The sequence below is a fragment of the Salvelinus namaycush genome, chromosome 3, assembly GCF_016432855.1.
Source record: "Salvelinus namaycush isolate Seneca chromosome 3, SaNama_1.0, whole genome shotgun sequence".
Classification (NCBI taxonomy): domain Eukaryota; kingdom Metazoa; phylum Chordata; class Actinopteri; order Salmoniformes; family Salmonidae; genus Salvelinus; species Salvelinus namaycush.
This window is the reverse complement of record NC_052309.1, coordinates 8885083-8904092: the sequence shown is the minus strand read 5'-3', so window position 1 is coordinate 8904092 and position 19010 is coordinate 8885083. Positions and strand designations below refer to the sequence as shown.

Below are 19010 nucleotides of genomic sequence, written 5' to 3'. Positions count from 1 at the left end.
GATAGGAAGAAGAGTCAGAGGAGCCGGGTGACTTTTTAAAATTCACATTACATTCTTGCCTTACCTGTTGTTGTGGCTGGCAACGCGATATCTCAGTAGCCAGTAGGGATTATTTCCCCCGTAAATATACCAAGTTTCAATACCAGGAATATTCGTATTTATCCAGAGATTCCTGGGAAATACCGCAAAAATCAGAAGTGCCCATTTAAAGCATTACAAATCAATTTATCGTCACTATGCCAGGGTTTTCCCCAAATAGGCTTGGCTGTGCCACTATACATAACGGCAGGAAGTAGAGGTGCTGAGGGTGAACTATATGCAGTACCAGTCAAACGTTTGGACACACCTACCCAATTCAAGGGTTTTTCTTTATTTTTACTATTTTCTACATTGTAGAATAATAGTGAAGACATCAAAACTATGAAATAACACATATGGAATCATGTAGTAACCAAAAATGTGTTAAACAAATCTAAATATATTTTATATTTGAGATTCTTTAAAGTAGCCACCCTTTGCCTTAATGACTGCTTTGCACACTCTTGGCATTTTCTCAACCAGCTTCACCTGGAATGATTTTCCAACAGTCTTGAAGGAGTTCCCACATATGCTGAGCACTTGTTGGCTGCTTTTCCTTCATTTATTTAAAACTATTTCCACTCTTCATCTCCCTGTTATTCATGAGCTGATCTGCGATCTGTATATTCAGCAACTAGATGTTGCCAAATGTAGTTGATTTTCTGTAATTTGTTGGAGGTTGTCTATCAAGTGAATTGTGCATAAGCCTATCAAATGTGTGCCTGTCTGAAGAGTCACAATGTCAGCTCAAAGAGGCACACGTTCTTTTATAGGCTGTAGGGGTTTCCTGTAGGGTTCATTAACTGCATTCGGGTCATGTGTGCAGTCTGCCAGTGTCAATTATGCGTGTGCTTTGAATTCTTGGCGACTTAGTGTGAAGTAAATACACTAGACTAGCGACTTAGTGTGAAGTAAATACACTAGACTAGTGACATAGTGTGAAGTAAATACATTAGACTAGCGACTTAGTGTGAAGTAAATACACTAGACTAGCGACTTAGTGTGAAGTAAATACACTAGACTAGCGACTTAGTGTGAAGTAAATACATTAGACTAGCGACTTAGTGTGAAGTAAATACACTGGACTAGCGAACTTAGTGTGAAGTAAATACATTAGACTAGCGACTTAGTGTGAAGTAAATACACTGGACTAGCGAACTTAGTGTGAAGTAAATACATTAGACTAGCGACTTAGTGTGAAGTAAATACATTAGACTAGCGACTTAGTGTGAAGTAAATACACTAGACTAGCGACTTAGTGTGAAGTAAATACACTAGACTAGCGACTTATTGTGAAGTAAATACACTAGACTAGCGACTTAGTGTGAAGTAAATACACTAGACTAGCGACTTAGTGTGAAGTAAATACATTAGACTAGCGACTTAGTGTGAAGTAAATACATTAGACTAGCGACTTAGTGTGAAGTAAATACATTAGACTAGCGACTTAGTGTGAAGTAAATACATTAGACTAGCGACTTAGTGTGAAGTAAATACATTAGACTAGCGACTTAGTGTGAAGTAAATACATTAGACTAGCGACTTAGTGTGAAGTAAATACATTAGACTAGCGACTTAGTGTGAAGTAAATACACTAGACTAGCGACTTAGTGTGAAGTAAATACACTAGACTAGCGACTTAGTGTGAAGTAAATACAATGGACTAGAGGTGAAATGAAAACAAGAGCCCTTTCTGCTACTGACCTTTAAAGGAAGAAGTATGTAACAGCTAATGAAAACAACAAGAGTCTAATCCAGAGTAAAGGTTCCAGACCGACACCATCGTTACATGCCAAGCTCAACCCTCTTTGCCACTAATGGGAGCAGGGTGAAGTTGCCCCTAAATGCTGATCTTGGGTCAGTTTTGCATTTCCCTTACTAATGGTTAAGTTTAGGATCGGGGAAGGGGAAGCTGATCCTAGATCTGTACGTAAGGGGAAACCTCAGGCTAGTGCCACATTGGGGAAAATGTTGTAATTTCCCAGGTCTTATCATGTAATTTTGGGGGGAAATGTGAAGAGCGTTCCCGAGATCCCAGTTACCCACACAGTTAATACCCACTTTTAATAGGCACTTTTCTTCTCAAATACACATGTTACAACATTGAATAATACAACCACACTGTATTACACTCCTATGACAATTCACAGCATTACAATTCACACTCGTTACATTACATTTTAGGTTCCAGACAAAAGGACAGAGTTTTTATATTTTATTTATTTAACTAGGCAAGTCAGTTAAGAACATATTCTTATTTACAATGACGGCCTACCGGGAAACAGTGGGTTAACTGCCAGTCTACCGGGAAACAGTGGGTTACTGTCAACTCGGGGATTTGAACCACCAACCTTTGGGTTACTAGTCCAACGCTCTAACCACTAGGCTACCTGCCACCCCATAAACAGTACGTTTCAAACAGCATGTCTTCAATGTTAGCCTATAAATAATTTACAATTAACCCTCTCATATGAATTTTAAAGTACAGTAGACTTACCTTACAACATTACCACAAACCAGACTTCATTTTTATAGACCCCTATGTTCAGACTGAGGGCTGTCCCCATAGAGACAGACCCTTATGTTCAGACTGAGGGCTGTCCCCATAGAGACAGACCCTTATGTTCAGACTGAGGGCTGTCCCCATAGAGACAGACCCTTATGTTCAGACTGAGGGCTGTCCCCATAGAGACAGACCCTTATGTTCAGACTGAGGGCTGTCCCCATAGAGACAGACCCTTATGTTCAGACTGAGGGCTGTCCCCATAGAGACAGACCCTTATGTTCAGACTGAGGGCTGTCCCCATAGAGACAGACCCCTATGTTCAGACTGAGGGCTGTCCCCATAGAGACAGACCCCTGTGTTCAGACTGAGGGCTGTCCCCATAGAGACAGACCCTTATGTTCAGACTGAGGGCTGTCCCCATAGAGACAGACCCTTATGTTCAGACTGAGGGCTGTCCCCATAGAGACAGACCCCTATGTTCAGACTGAGGGCTGTCCCCATAGAGACAGACCCTTATGTTCAGACTGAGGGCTGTCCCCATAGAGACAGACCCTTATGTTCAGACTGAGGACTGTCCCCATAGAGACCCTTATGTTCAGACTGAGGACTGTCCCCATAGAGACAGACCCCTGTGTTCAGACTGAGGGCTGTCCCCATAGAGACAGACCCTTATGTTCAGACTGAGGGCTGTCCCCATAGAGACAGGCCCTTATGTTCAGACTGAGGGCTGTCCCCATAGAGACAGACCCTTATGTTCAGACTGAGGACTGTCCCCATAGAGACCCTTATGTTCAGACTGAGGGCTGTCCCCATAGAGACAGGCCCTTATGTTCAGACTGAGGGCTGTCTCCATAGAGACCCTTATGTTCAGACTGAGGGCTGTCCCCATAGAGACAGACCCTTATGTTCAGACTGAGGGCTGTCCCCATAGAGACAGACCCTTATGTTCAGACTGAGGACTGTCCCCATAGAGACAGACCCTTATGTTCAGACTGAGGGCTGTCCCCATAGAGACAGACCCTTATGTTCAGACTGAGGGCTGTCCCCATAGAGACAGACCCCTGTGTTCAGACTGAGGGCTGTCCCCATAGAGACAGACCCTTATGTTCAGACTGAGGGCTGTCCCCATAGAGACAGACCCTTATGTTCAGACTGAGGGCTGTCCCCATAGAGGAGACAGACCCTTATGTTCAGACTGAGGGCTGTCCCCATAGAGACAGACCCCTATGTTCAGACTGAGGGCTGTCCCCATAGAGACAGACCCCTATGTTCAGACTGAGGGCTGTCCCCATAGAGACAGACCCCTATGTTCAGACTGAGGGTTGTCCCCATAGAGACAGACCCTTATGTTCAGACTGAGGGCTGTCCCCATAGAGACAGACCCTTATGTTCAGACTGAGGGCTGTCCCCATAGAGGAGACAGACCCCTATGTTCAGACTGAGGGCTGTCCCCATAGAGGAGACAGACCCCTATGTTCAGACTGAGGGCTGTCCCCATAGAGACAGACCCTTATGTTCAGACTGAGGGCTGTCCCCATAGAGACAGACCCCTATGTTCAGACTGAGGGCTGTCCCCATAGAGACAGACCCCTATGTTCAGACTGAGGGCTGTCCCCATAGAGACCTTTATGTTCAGACTGAGGGCTGTCCCCATAGAGACAGACCCCTATGTTCAGACTGAGGGCTGTCCCCATAGAGACAGACCCTTATGTTCAGACTGAGGGCTGTCCCCATAGAGACAGACCCTTATGTTCAGACTGAGGGCTGTCCCCATAGAGACAGACCCTTATGTTCAGACTGAGGGCTGTCCCCATAGAGACAGACCCTTATGTTCAGACTGAGGGCTGTCCCCATAGAGACAGACCCCTATGTTCAGACTGAGGGCTGTCCCCATAGAGTAGACAGAGACACCCCCCCCCCCCCCCCCCGACTGAGGGCTGTCCCCATAGAGTAGACAGAGACCCCCCCCCCCGACTGAGGGCTGTCCCCATAGAGTAGACAGAGACCCCCCCCCCCCGACTGAGGGCTGTCCCCATAGAGACAGACCCCTATGTTCAGACTGAGGGCTGTCCCCATAGAGTAGACAGAGACCCCCCCCCCCCCCCCCCCCGACTGAGGGCTGTCCCCATAGAGTAGACAGAGACCCCCCCCCCGACTGAGGGCTGTCCCCATAGAGTAGACAGAGACCCCCCCCCCGACTGAGGGCTGTCCCCATAGAGTAGACAGAGACCCCCCCCCCCCCCCCCAGCACGTAGCCATATGGTGCAGAGTTAGGGAACACGGCCTGACCCAGATCTCATACAATCCCGTTCTACTGTAAACCCTGTCTGTGAACGTACCGTATGTGTGTGAAGGATGGTGCCGCTAATACCGTCGCTAATATAATATTCCCACTAATACGGACTCCTCTCTGTGATCCACAGTTTCATCCCTGGTTAGGGAATATTGGCCTCTAAACATTACCAACATCAGGCAAAAGCCTGTTTTAATTGATATTGTTTACAGATGGTTTGTCATGGGGAGGCCAATGCCTTTCAATATCATCAGAAAAATTACTCACGATACACAGTTAAATGTGTGTGTGTGTGTGTGTGTGTGTGTGTGTGTGTGTGTGTGTGTGTGTGTGTGTGTGTGTGTGTGTGTGTGTGTGTGTGTGTGTGTGTGTGTGTGTGTGTGTGTTTATATGTCAAACAAGCTAAAAGTTGTCAAATCCTTCATTAATGTGAATATATAATGAATGAACCTATTCGTGGTAAATAGTGGCCTGGCTGTTTGACATGCACATATTTTAGGGTGACACAGTAACCCTGGCAATCTGCTTGGCAATATGGTGTGTTGTTCTTCTCCTTGTAAATAACATTGTTTCTCTGCCACCAGTGACTGCTCTGCTCTGTTCTGTTCTGTTCTGTTCTGCTCTGCTCTGTTCTGCTCTGCTCTGTTCTGCTCTGCTCTGCTCTGTTCTGCTCTGCTCTGTTCTGCTCTGTTCTGCTCTGTTCTGCTCTGCTCTGCTCTGTTCTGCTCTGCTCTGTTCTACTCTGCTCTGTTCTGTTCTGTTCTGCTCTGCTCTGTTCTGCTCTGCTCTGTTCTGCTCTGCTCTGTTCTGCTCTGCTCTGCTCTGTTCTGCTCTGCTCTGTTCTGCTCTGCTCTGCTCTGTTCTGCTCTGCTCTGTTCTGCTCTGCTCTGCTCTGTTCTGCTCTGCTCTGTTCTGCTCTGCTCTGCTCTGTTCTGCTCTGCTCTGCTCTGTTCTGCTCTGCTCTGTTCTGCTCTGCTCTGCTCTGTTCTGCTCTGTTCTGCTCTGCTCTGTTCTGCTCTGCTCTGTTCTGCTCTGCTCTGCTCTGTTCTGCTCTGCTCTGTTCTGCTCTGCTCTGCTCTGTTCTGCTCTGCTCTGTTCTGCTCTGCTCTGCTCTGTTCTGCTCTGCTCTGTTCTACTCTGCTCTGTTCTGTTCTGTTCTGCTCTGCTCTGTTCTGCTCTGCTCTGCTCTGCTCTGCTCTGTTCTGCTCTGCTCTGCTCTGTTCTGCTCTGTTCTGCTCTGCTCTGCTCTGCTCTGCTCTGTTCTGCTCTGCTCTGTTCTACTCTGCTCTGTTCTGTTCTGTTCTGCTCTGCTCTGTTCTGCTCTGCTCTGTTCTGTTCTGCTCTGCTCTGTTCTGTTCTGCTCTGCTCTGCTCTGCTCTGCTCTGTTCTGCTCTGCTCTGTTCTGCTCTGCTCTGCTCTGCTCTGTTCTGTTCTGCTCTGTTCTGCTCTGCTCTGTTCTGTTCTGTTCTGTTCTGCTCTGCTCTGTTCTGTTCTGCTCTGCTCTGTTCTGTTCTGCTCTGTTCTGTTCTGTTCTGCTCTGCTCTGTTCTGTTCTGCTCTGTTCTGTTCTGTTCTGTTCTGTTCTGCTCTGTTCTGCTCTGCTCTGTTCTGTTCTGCTCTGTTCTGTTCTGTTCTGCTCTGTTCTGTTCTGCTCTGTTCTGCTCTGTTCTGCTCTGTTCTGCTCTGTTCTGTTCTGTTCTGCTCTGTTCTGTTCTGCTCTGCTCTGTTCTGTTCTGCTCTGCTCTGTTCTGTTCTGCTCTGTTCTGCTCTGTTCTGTTCTGCTCTGCTCTGCTCTGTTCTGCTCTGCTCTGCTCTGTTCTGCTCTGTTCTGTTCTGCTCTGTTCTGTTGTGTTCTGCTCTGCTCTGCTCTGTTCTGCTCTGTTCTGTTGTGTTCTGCTCTGCTCTGTTCTGTTCTGTTCTGTTCTGTTCTGTTGTGTTCTGCTCTGCTCTGCTCTGTTCTGCTCTGTTCTGTTGTGTTCTGCTCTGCTCTGTTCTGTTCTGTTCTGTTGTGTTCTGCTCTGCTCTGTTCTGTTCTGTTCTGCTCTGTTCTGTTGTGTTCTGCTCTGCTCTGCTCTGTTCTGCTCTGTTCTGTTGTGTTCTGCTCTGCTCTGCTCTGTTCTGTTCTGCTCTGTTCTGCTCTGTTCTGTTCTGCTCTGCTCTGCTCTGTTCTGCTCTGTTCTGTTCTGTTCTGTTCTGTTCTGTTCTGCTCTGTTCTGCTCTGCTCTGCTCTGTTCTGCTCTGTTCTGTTGTGTTCTGCTCTGTTCTGTTGTGTTCTGCTCTGCTCTGTTCTGTTCTGTTCTGTTCTGTTCTGTTCTGTTGTGTTCTGCTCTGTTCTGTTGTGTTCTGCTCTGTTCTGTTGTGTTCTGCTCTGTTCTGTTGTGTTCTGCTCTGCTCTGTTCTACTCTGTTCTGCTCTGCTCTGCTCTGCTCTGTTCTGCTCTGTTCTGCTCTGTTCTGTTGTGTTCTGCTCTGCTCTGTTCTGTTGTGTTCTGCTCTGTTCTGTTGTGTTCTGCTCTGTTCTGTTGTGTTCTGCTCTGTTCTGTTGTGTTCTGCTCTGCTCTGTTCTACTCTGTTCTGCTCTGCTCTGCTCTGCTCTGTTCTGCTCTGTTCTGCTCTGTTCTGTTGTGTTCTGCTCTGCTCTGTTCTGTTGTGTTCTGCTCTGTTCTGTTGTGTTCTGCTCTGTTCTGTTGTGTTCTGCTCTGCTCTGTTCTACTCTGTTCTGTTCTGTTGTGTTCTGCTCTGTTCTGCTCTGTTCTGCTCTGTTCTGTTGTGTTCTGCTCTGCTCTGTTCTGTTGTGTTCTGCTCTGCTCTGTTCTGTTCTGTTCTGTTCTGTTCTGCTCTGTTCTGCTCTGTTCTGTTCTGTTCTGCTCTGTTCTGTTCTGCTCTGTTCTGTTCTGTTCTGTTCTGCTCTGCTCTGTTCTGTTCTGTTCTGCTCTGTTCTGTTCTGCTCTGTTCTGTTCTGTTCTGCTCTGCTCTGTTCTGTTCTGTTCTGTTCTGTTCTGTTCTGTTCTGCTCTGTTCTGTTCTGTTCTGTTCTGCTCTGCTCTGTTCTGTTCTGTTCTGTTCTGTTCTGCTCTGCTCTGTTCTGTTCTGCTCTGTTCTGTTCTGTTCTGTTCTGTTCTGCTCTGTTCTGCTCTGTTCTGTTCTGTTCTGTTCTGCTCTGTTCTGTTCTGTTCTGTTCTGTTCTGTTCTGCTCTGCTCTGTTCTGCTCTGTTCTGTTCTGTTCTGTTCTGCTCTGTTCTGTTCTGTTCTGTTCTGCTCTGTTCTGCTCTGTTCTGCTCTGTTCTGTTCTGCTCTGCTCTGTTCTGTTCTGCTCTGTTCTGTTCTGTTCTGTTCTGTTCTGCTCTGTTCTGCTCTGTTCTGTTCTGTTCTGTTCTGCTCTGTTCTGCTCTGTTCTGTTCTGTTCTGTTCTGCTCTGTTCTGTTCTGTTCTGTTCTGCTCTGTTCTGCTCTGTTCTGCTCTGTTCTGTTCTGCTCTGCTCTGTTGTGTTCTGTTCTGCTCTGTTGTGTTCTGCTCTGTTCTGTTGTGTTCTGCTCTGCTCTGTTCTACTCTGTTCTGTTCTGTTCTGTTCTGTTCTGTTCTGCTATGCTCTGTTCTGTTCTGTTCTGCTCTGTTCTGTTCTGCTCTGTTCTGTTCTGTTCTGTTCTGCTCTGTTCTGTTCTGTTCTGTTCTGTTCTGCTCTGTTCTGTTCTGTTCTGCTCTGCTCTGTTCTGTTCTGCTCTGTTCTGCTCTGTTCTGTTCTGTTCTGTTCTGTTCTGTTCTGTTCTGTTCTGTTCTGTTCTGCTATGCTCTGTTCTGTTCTGCTCTGTTCTGTTCTGCTCTGTTCTGCTCTGTTCTGTTCTGTTCTGTTCTGTTCTGTTCTGTTCTGTTCTGCTATGCTCTGTTCTGTTCTGCTCTGTTCTGTTCTGCTCTGTTCTGCTCTGTTCTGCTCTGCTCTGCTACGCTGTACTTCAGAACAATCTGACGGTGAAACATATTATAAATGAACCTCTCACTCTTTTGTTTTCTCCCAAGCATATGACTTCTAGTTAACACAGGGTTTTGACAGAAATATATACGATAATTCTGATGTTCAGAATAGACTGTTGTTTCTCTACGGAGTTCATATCCAACCGTACGAAACACGAGACAGACACGAGACAGACTGATTCTGTGAATTATCATAATTTCCTCAGGAAAAAGGGACAGGTCGTGAAAAGAGACAGATTCCAGATGTTTCCATACTGAGTATACATCTATGATAGGACACTGTTCCAGGAACAGATGTGCAGACAGACGTTCCATACAGCTCGCTATACATATCAGGGATGAAGCTGACAACAGTTCTGTTCAGATACACCAGTTATATTCTACACGTAGCTAACGCTCCCTTTGTGCAAATCTCAGCTTTATTATATCTTATTGGATAAAGAAATGGTCCAAATAATGATTTTAGAAAATAAATGTATACGTTCATGCAATTGACAAACGACTAAGCATTTGAAAGCTTATTTTTGGAGAATAGATCCTGTTAGATGGATGAACAGCGAGATGGAGAGAAAGAGGGCAAAGGTTAAGGGTTTAATTACCATGTTATTGTCTTGGTGTTCGTGTTCACTCGTCCCCTGCATGTTGTGGTGGGTGACCCCTGTAGGAGAAGTCCTGTAAGTCGGTAACTCAGAGCGTCTCTCTCTCTCTCAGTATGTCCTGTAGGGAGTGACAGGGCCTGCTCCAGTTACCTCAGTCTGTCTGCCTGGGTTGCTTTCTCTGATATACACACCTGCAGCTCCACGTTGGGCACGCAACAACCCCTAAACACACACACACACACAGGGTTAGTATGTTGGCATACACTGTACAGCAACCACTACACACACACAGGGCCCAATGTTACATAGGAACAGAATTGAAGGGTCAAAGCCCCCCCCTCATGGATACACCCCAATATGGCCGCCGGTCCATCTGTCACAGAATTGACTTAAATGTGAATTTTGGTTCTAGAAATGCAATTTCTATAGTTAGCATATGAACATATTAGCTAGCATACAATGATTAGAGTACATGAATATGATGGGCTGCCGCTAGGGCAGTGTTTCCCAAACCCAAAGAGGTAGACATTTTGTTTTATTTGCCCCTAACTCTACACAGCTGATTCAAATGATCAAAGTTTAAGGATTAGTTGTTTATTTGAATCGGCTGTGTAGTGCTGGGGGGGGGGGGGGAGGGGGGGGGGGACAGAATGTGCACCCCTTGGAGTCTCGAAGACCGAGTTTTGGGAAACCCTGGCGTAGACATAAAACCCCCAAAAACTAGAGAGGAAAAAAGGCCAACTGAAGTTTACAGTACTCACAGTACAAGCCTCTACGTTTCGAGCCTCTCTGTTGTCTCAACCTCTGACCTCTGACCCTCCGTCACGCAGCTCAGTTCAGCAGCTCAAGTTTGTTCGAACCTCTTTCAGGCTGAAACACAAGGGGGGGGGGGGGGGGGGGAGAGACGGTTTAATGTTTTTATCTTTCATAAGGACTCCAACACTCAGGTAAGACTTAAATGAAGAACATTAACGACCCTCTGGGCACACACCGGTTGAATATCAACGTTGTTTTAATGACATTACATCGTACGAACGTGGAATAGACGTTGAACTGACGTCTGCGCTCAGCGGACAATGTGTCCCCGAGCCACAATGTTGTCATAGACATAAAGACTGTAAAACAGCACTTGTCAAGTCAATGACCAATCATCGATAACAGAACACTTCTAGAACACAATACTAGCCAATAGGAATGAGTTCACGTGAAGGCAATATTATTTCACTATTATAACCCTCTCAATACAGTCAATGGTTTTTTACTAGATTACTTAGTAGTTTTTCATGTTGTCTGTCTATAATTTTTGTAATGACTTGGTGCTGCCTATCTTGGCCAGGACGCTCTTGAAAAATAGATTTTAAATCTCAAATGAGCTCTTCCTGGTTAAATAAAGGTTAAATAAATAATAAAAATGCCTGATGGGTGTTGTTCCATACTCTCCCCACCAGAGGGCAGTATTTAATCATCTCTACACAGTTGATGAGTGGCACAGAAATAGCAGAACCTGACATTGTGGCTTTGTAGAGATGTGACATCTTATCCAAAGGAAAAAAGTTACATTACTGCTGTTTTGACAATGTCTCCCATAATGATCGTATGACAGAAACCTGCACAGAGATCATATTAAATTCCTCTACCAAGATGAATGATTTTCAGGCATGTGACTAGGATCCCAATGTCCATTCAATAGTTGTAATATGTAATGATATGTGCATCTGCCACTATGTATGGCCACAACTACAGGACAATCAGGAAAGCATGGACATCCAGGGAAAACATCCACAAAGCTGATAAGGATACAGATACTGATTAAACTAATACAGATACTGATTAAACTAATACAGATACTGATTATACTAATACAGATACTGATTAAACAGATACATATACTGATTATACTAATACAGATACTGATTAAACTAATACAGATACTGATTATACTAATACAGATACTGATTAAACAGATACAGATACTGATTATACTAATACAGATACTGATTAAACAGATACAGATACTGATTAAACTAATACAGATACTGATTAAACTAATACAGATACTGATTATACTAATACAGATACTGATTAAACTAATACAGATACTGATTAAACAGATACAGATACTGATTAAACTAATACAGATACTGGTTAAACTAATACAGATACTGATTAAACAGATACAGATACTGATTAAACTAATACAGATACTGATTAAACTAATACAGATACTGATTAAACAGATACAGATACTGATTATACTAATACAGATACTGGTTAAACTGATACATGAACACATCCACGGTACAGACATGATTTCTCCATTTGATTTGATTACTTTATCATTAATAATAAAATGGCTAAATTGATGCATAATCTATCAAATGAATATATCAAACCACGATTAGGCGAAAACAGGAAACCAGGTTTGAGAGTAAAGATATATTTATTTCCGTCAGGAAGTAGCCAACATCCATCCATGAATTGCAGTAATTACATAGAAGAATAGTCACGGTGGATATGTGGTCGTAGCTGCTTGGCTAGAACACAGCACACAGGCTTCCAGTGATTAGGGGCCGAGTTTCATACAGATCCACTCTGTGTGTGTGTGTGTGTGTGTGTGTGTGTGTGTGTGTGTGTGTGTGTGTGTGTGTGTGTGTGTGTGTGTGTGTGGGTGTGGGTGTGTGTGTGTGTGTGTGTGTGTATGTGTGTGTGTGTGTGTATGTGTGTATGTGTGTATGTGTGTGTGTGTGTGTGTGTGTGTGTGTGTGTGTGTGTGTGTGTGTGTGTGTGTGTGTGTGTGTGTGTGTGTGTGTGTGTAAATCAGAACAAAAAGCAGCGAGGCCTCATTAACCTTTTGTTTATATGGCGTTGGAAACGAGGTCTACCCAGCATGCAGCAGTGATATACACACACACACACACACACACACACACACACACACACACACACACACACACACACACACACACACACACACACACACACACACACACACACGGCGGGCTCACGCAGAGCTGATCGCCAGCTGTCAAGCAACTCCGATTAGATGCTTAGAAAAAATATTAACTGTGGATGTATTTAGAATTACAGCTCACTCCATCATTGTGAGTGAATACTGTTTTAAATATTTTTCCAACGCGCATATCTATGTTTTAATTTGCATCCATGTTATGTACATCACATCTATTAGTATTTATTAAGGATCCCCTTTAGTAACTTGACAAGGCAGCAGCTACTCTTCCTGGGGTTTATTATGGATCCCCATTAGTTCCTGCCAAGGCAGCAGCTACTCTTCCTGGGGTTTATTATGGATCCCCATTAGTTCCTGCCAAGGCAGCGGCTACTCTTCCTGGGGTTTATTATGGATCCCCATTAGTTCCTGACAAGGCAGCAGCTACTCTTCCTGGGGTTTATTATGGATCCCCATTAGTTCCTACCAAGGCAGCAGCTACTCTTCCTGGAGTTTATTATGGATCCCCATTAGTTCCTGCCAAGGCAGCAGCTACTCTTCCTGGGGTGTATTATGGATCCCCATTAGTTCCTGCCAAGGCAGCAGCTACTCTTCCTGGAGTTTATTATGGATCCCCATTAGTTCCTGCCAAGGCAGCAGCTACTCTTCCTGGAGTTTATTATGGATCCCCATTAGTTCCTGCCAAGGCAGCAGCTACTCTTCCTGGGGTTTATTATGGATCCCCATTAGTTCCTGCCAAGGCAGCAGCTACTCTTCCTGGAGTTTATTATGGATCCCCGTTAGTTCCTGCCAAGGCAGCAGCTACTCTTCCTGGGGTTTATTATGGATCCCCGTTAGTTCCTGCCAAGGCAGCAGCTACTCGACCTGGGGTTTATTATGGATCCCCATTAGTTCCTGATAAGGCAGCAGCTACTCTTCCTGGGGTTTATTATGGATCCCCATTAGTTCCTGCCAAGGCAGCATCTACTCTTCCTGGGGTTTATTATGGATCCCCATTAGTTCCTGCCAAGGCAGCAGCTACTCTTCCTGGGGTTTATTATGGATCCCCATTAGTTCCTGTCAAGGCAGCATCTACTCTTCCTGGGGTTTATTATGGATCCCCATTAGTTCCTGCCAAGGCAGCAGCTACTCTTCCTGGAGTTTATTATGGATCCCCATTAGTTCCTGACAAGGCAGCAGCTACTCTTCCTGGGGTTTATTATGGATCCCCATTAGTTCCTGCCAAGGCAGCAGCTACTCTTCCTGGGGTTTATTATGGATCCCCATTAGTTCCTGTCAAGGCAGCATCTACTCTTCCTGGGGTTTATTATGGATCCCCATTAGTTCCTGTCAAGACAGCAGCTACTCTCCCTGGGGTTTAATATGGATCCCCATTAGTTCCTGACAAGGCAGCAGATACTCTTCCTGGGGTTTATTATGGATCCCCATTAGTTCCTGTCAAGACAGCAGCTACTCTCCCTGGGGTTTAATATGGATCCCCATTAGTTCCTGACAAGGCAGCAGCTACTCTTCCTGGGGTTTATTATGGATCCCCATTAGTTCCTACCAAGGCAGCAGCTACTCTTCCTGGGGTTTATTATGGATCCCCATTAGTTCCTGCCAAGGCAGCAGCTACTCTTCCTGGGGTTTAATATGGATCCACATTAGTTCCTGCCAAGGCAGCAGCTACTCTTCCTGGGGTTTATTATGGATCCCCATTAGTACCTGCCAAGACAGCAGCTACTCTTCCTGGGGTTTATTATGGATCCCCATTAGTTCCTGCCAAGGCAGCAGCTACTCTTCCTGGGGTTTATTATGGATCCCCATTAGTTCCTACCAAGGCAGCAGCTACTCTTCCTGGGGTTTATTATGGATCCCCATTAGTTCCTGCCAAGGCAGCAGCTACTCTTCCTGGGGTTTAATATGGATCCACATTAGTTCCTGCCAAGGCAGCAGCTACTCTTCCTGGGGTTTATTATGGATCCCCATTAGTACCTGCCAAGACAGCAGCTACTCTTCCTGGGGTTTATTATGGATCCCCATTAGTTCCTGCCAAGGCAGCAGCTACTCTTCCTGGGGTTTATTATGGATCCCCATTAGTTCCTGCCAAGGCAGCAGCTACTCTTCCTGGGGTTTAATATGGATCCCCATTAGTTCCTGCCAAGGCAGCAGCTACTCTTCCTGGGGTGTATTATGGATCCCCATTAGTTCCTGCCAAGGCTGCAGCTACTCTTCCTGGGGTTTAATATGGATCCACATTAGTTGATACAGATACTGATTACACTGATACCGATACTGATTACACCGATACTGATACCGATACTGATTACACTGATACGAATACTGATTACACTGATACTGATACTGATTACACTGATACCGATGCTGATAACACTGGTACTGATATTGATTACACTGATACTGATGCTGATAACACTGGTACTGATATTGATTACACTGATACTGATGCTGATAACACTGGTACTGATATTGATTACACTGATACTGATGCTGATAACACTGGTACTGATATTGATTACACTGATACTGATGCTGATAACACTGGTACTGATATTGATTACACTGATACTGATGCTGATAACACTGGTACTGATATTGATTACACTGATACTGATGATGATAACACTGGTACTGATATTGATTACACTGATACTGATGCTGATAACACTGGTACTGATATTGATTACACTGATACTGATGCTGATAACACTGGTACTGATATTGATTACACTGATACTGATGCTGATAACACTGGTACTGATATTGATTACACTGATACTGATGCTGATAACACTGATACTGATATTGAAGGCGTAAGATGCTTGAGTTGAGAGAGATACGGTATATCTCACCCAATGGTTGTCGAGATAGTGAAATACGGTATATCTCACTCAATGGTTGTCGAGATAGTGAGATACGGTATATCTCACCCAATGGTTGTCGAGATAGTGAGATACGGTATATCTCACCCAATGGTTGTCGAGATAGAGATATACGGTATATCTCACCCAATGGTTGTCGAGATAGAGATATACTGTATATCTCACCCAATGGTTGTCGAGATAGTGAGATACGGTATATCTCACCCAATGGTTGTCGAGATAGTGAGATACGGTATATCTCACTCAATGGTTGTCGAGATAGAGATATACGGTATATCTCACCCAATGGTTGTCGAGATAGAGATATACTGTATATCTCACCCAATGGTTGTCGAGATAGAGATATACGGTATATCTCACCCAATGGTTGTCGAGATAGTGAGATACGGTATATCTCACCCAATGGTTGTCGAGATAGAGATATACGGTATATCTCACCCAATGGTTGTCGAGATAGTGATATACGGTATATCTCACCCAATGGTTGTCGAGATAGAGCGATACATGTATATCAAAACTGAGGCTATTCTTCAGTGGGGCTGTGACAATAGAACGTGATAAGTGAGGACAATACCGTACTGAAGGATAACTGACAAACCTAGACCCCAACACCAAGGAGTGTCCAACACTGTCTCACTGACTCTACTCTCATTTATGTTTGTCTTGGCAACAGAATACATATTTGTTACGGATACATAACAAAACTGAAAGCACTGGGTGGCTGTCTATGGGAAAATATCTGATGTACAGCTCTCAAATATGTCTCCCTTCGAAAGAAAAACAAAGGTCCAATTGGGATTTGGAAAGTAAACTTACTTAATCCAATGAGGCCTATTGATCTGCAGTGAGGCATTTCATTACGACACTGTGACATTGGCACCTTGTTCTCAACTAGCTTACCTGGTTAAATAAAGGTGAAATAAAATAACATACAAAAACCTTGGCACCACTCTGAGCACTGATGGAAACGGCCAGCTTTCCCAGAACACGATGACACACTCTTGGCTTGAACTGAATCAACTAATGTGCCTCAACTCGTCTTGTCTGGGATGACAAACATCAGGTGATCACCAAGAAGAATGAGGGGGGATTGGTAAAATTAATCACAAGGACATGCACATTCTCAGCCTTGTGGATATTGTTTATACTGTACTTAACATATATTGTTTATTCTATACTTAATATATATTGTTTATACTGTACTTAACATATATTGTTTATACTGTACTTAACATATATTGTTTATACTGTAGTTAAGATATATTGTTTATACTGTACTTAACATATATTGTTTATACTGTACTTAACATATATTGTTTATACTGTACTTAAGATATATTGTTTATACTGTACTTAACATATATTGTTTATACTGTACTTAACATATATTGTTTATACTGTACTTAACATATATTGTTTATACTACTTAACATATATTGGCAGCGTGAATAAAGTAAAGAAAAAAGGTTGATTGACTTCCTACTATCAATAAAAACATTTTTTCGATAGCCTGAACATGTCCCAAACCTATATTTACAGATAACAATTTAATACAGGTAAATGCTTTGAAACTCATTAATTCTAAGCTATCAAGCCCCCTGAAAGCTGTCAGTCAGTTTGTGTTCTGTTGGTAGCTTTGAGCCACACCGAGCACCAATTCCACATTTATATCCATCATCCACATCAGGTATTGTGAAGATTATAGTTTGTCTGTTTTAAAATGTAAAAAATCAATACAGTACATGTACTCTAAGATGTTGTGGTCACATGTATGAAAGGAAAACATAATTTGTGGGGAGAGATATGGTTGGGTAGAAAGAGTTTTTGAAAACCACAAAGTGTCCTGAAAGCTGTCAGTCAGGTTCTGTAATGTTAGCATTCCTGAGCCCCACCCAGGCACCACTTCCACATCCTGGGACTAGCAGGGTTCATACCAATCTACAACTGGATATGTTTTTAGTGAGGACTTAAATAGTTCAAAAATAGTTCTACAAGCTAAGAATCCCCCAACTCAGCATGGCTGGAATTTTAAGAGACCTTTCTTACAAAATATATACACAATATCGACCACTATTCTTCTTTTACAAACTTTTTTTAGATACTGTTGTCTTTTCTGTGTGTGGTCATACTATATATACACTGACAGACAAGCACCAACAGGATTGTGTTTACCTTTTGCCCTGAGGCAGAATATGCTGCTGTCATAACATACAGGCTACTTCCGTATCTATGTAATTACACTGCTAAAACCTAAAGCAGGAACAAAATAGCATTTCATCGAGTCACCCAGGTCTCCCTGTACCTGAAACAGGCGAAACCATAACAGGTAATCACCTGAAATCAGGTTACACCTGTCCAGAACCAACTGTTCTAAAAGTGTGGATCCACTCTAAAATCAACAACAACAGGCTTAGTTCCACAACCAGCTGTAGCTTTGACAACAAACTATTTACTTATCTAGTTTTATGTTAGCTGGTTTACCACAAGCAGCTAGCGTAATAACCCTACACGACCGCAAACAAATCATCTTGAAACAAGCACCTTCCAAATCAAATCAAATGTTATTTGTCACATGCGCCGAATACAACAGGTGTAGTACAACAGGTGTACAGGTGTACAAAAAATGTAGTTTTAAGAAAATCCCTAAAAAAGAGATAAGAATAACAAATAATTAAAGAATAATATTTTATATTTTCACAGGTTGCTGTTTATTGTAATGAGTCTTGTCCTGGAGGCAGAACCGAACGAGTTCCCCTCAAGGCTTCCACATGCTTTGGTTTTGGACTCGGCTAGGCAGAACCGAACGAGTGTGCTCGCGTAATACCATAAAAGACCTTCGCTTGAAAAATGAGAAAACACGGCAATAGCATTGTTTGTCCACCTTGAGACGCCGTAGCCGGTATACATACACAGCCTCAAAAATAGTCTGAATTCATCTAAGATTTTAAAAAACAAATTATGACAGATTTCTTGAGTTGATGTTTTTGCCGAGGAGATCTTAGTCGCACAATTTTACATCTAAGATGTTTCGGTGACGTTTTTCTCAAGTGAAAAAAAATGTGCATTGAAAACTAGTCAACTCTCATTGAATGAGGTCCCGTGTGGCTCAGTTGGTAGAGCATGGCGCTTGCAACGCCAGGGTTGTGGGTTCATTCCCCACGGGGGGACCAGGATGAATATGTATGAACTTTCCAATTTGTAAGTCGCTCTGGATAAGAGCGTCTGCTAAATGACTTAAATGTAAATGTAATGAATGACAACGAACACTTAATTGAAGAATCCCTACTGTTGACCAATGACTGACAAATGGGGCGTAGTAGACTTCGTCTCCGAACTTCGGCTTGCCTCGAGAAATGTTTTTGTGTGCACGGGACATACAAAAAAACAGCCTTGACGAAGATCAAAACTTCACTAAATGCCGTCAAAATATATACACAAACGGTTTCGGATGGGAAGCATCTGGTCTATGCCTTTAGATAGACCAGCTGCAAAGTCAAAATTGTCTCTATTGTAAAAATGTATGAAAAGAAAAATTGTCCTATTTGGTATTCATTTAAGGTTCGGGTTCAGCACTCTGGGCTGTGGTCTCTGGGCTGTAGTGTCTGGGCTGTAGTCTCTGGGCTGTGGTCTCTAGGTTGTGGTCTCTGGGCTGTGGTCTCTGGGCTGTGTAGGTGACTACACTGTGTCTGTGGGTTGTAGATGACTACTATGTGTCTGT

General features: G+C 43.7%; 1 protein-coding gene across 3 annotated transcripts in view; it reads right to left on the bottom strand.

Moving 5' to 3' along the window:
* LOC120044905 (myosin-14-like) overlaps positions 1-19010 on the bottom strand; it is a 73217-nt gene that overhangs the window by 27852 nt on the left and 26355 nt on the right. The window contains exons 2-4 of one of the 3 annotated variants that reach the window (XM_038989633.1): positions 10204-10312; positions 9593-9664; positions 9443-9501 (exon numbers count right to left, since the gene is read on the bottom strand). In XM_038989633.1, coding sequence (XP_038845561.1) covers positions 9443-9484 — 42 coding nt within the window. In that variant the 5' untranslated portion in view covers positions 9485-9501; positions 9593-9664; positions 10204-10312. Of the gene's footprint in view, positions 1-9442; positions 9561-9592; positions 9665-10203; positions 10313-19010 lie in introns of all 3 variants that reach the window. The other 2 variants (XM_038989634.1, XM_038989635.1) reach the window with 2 other exon arrangements.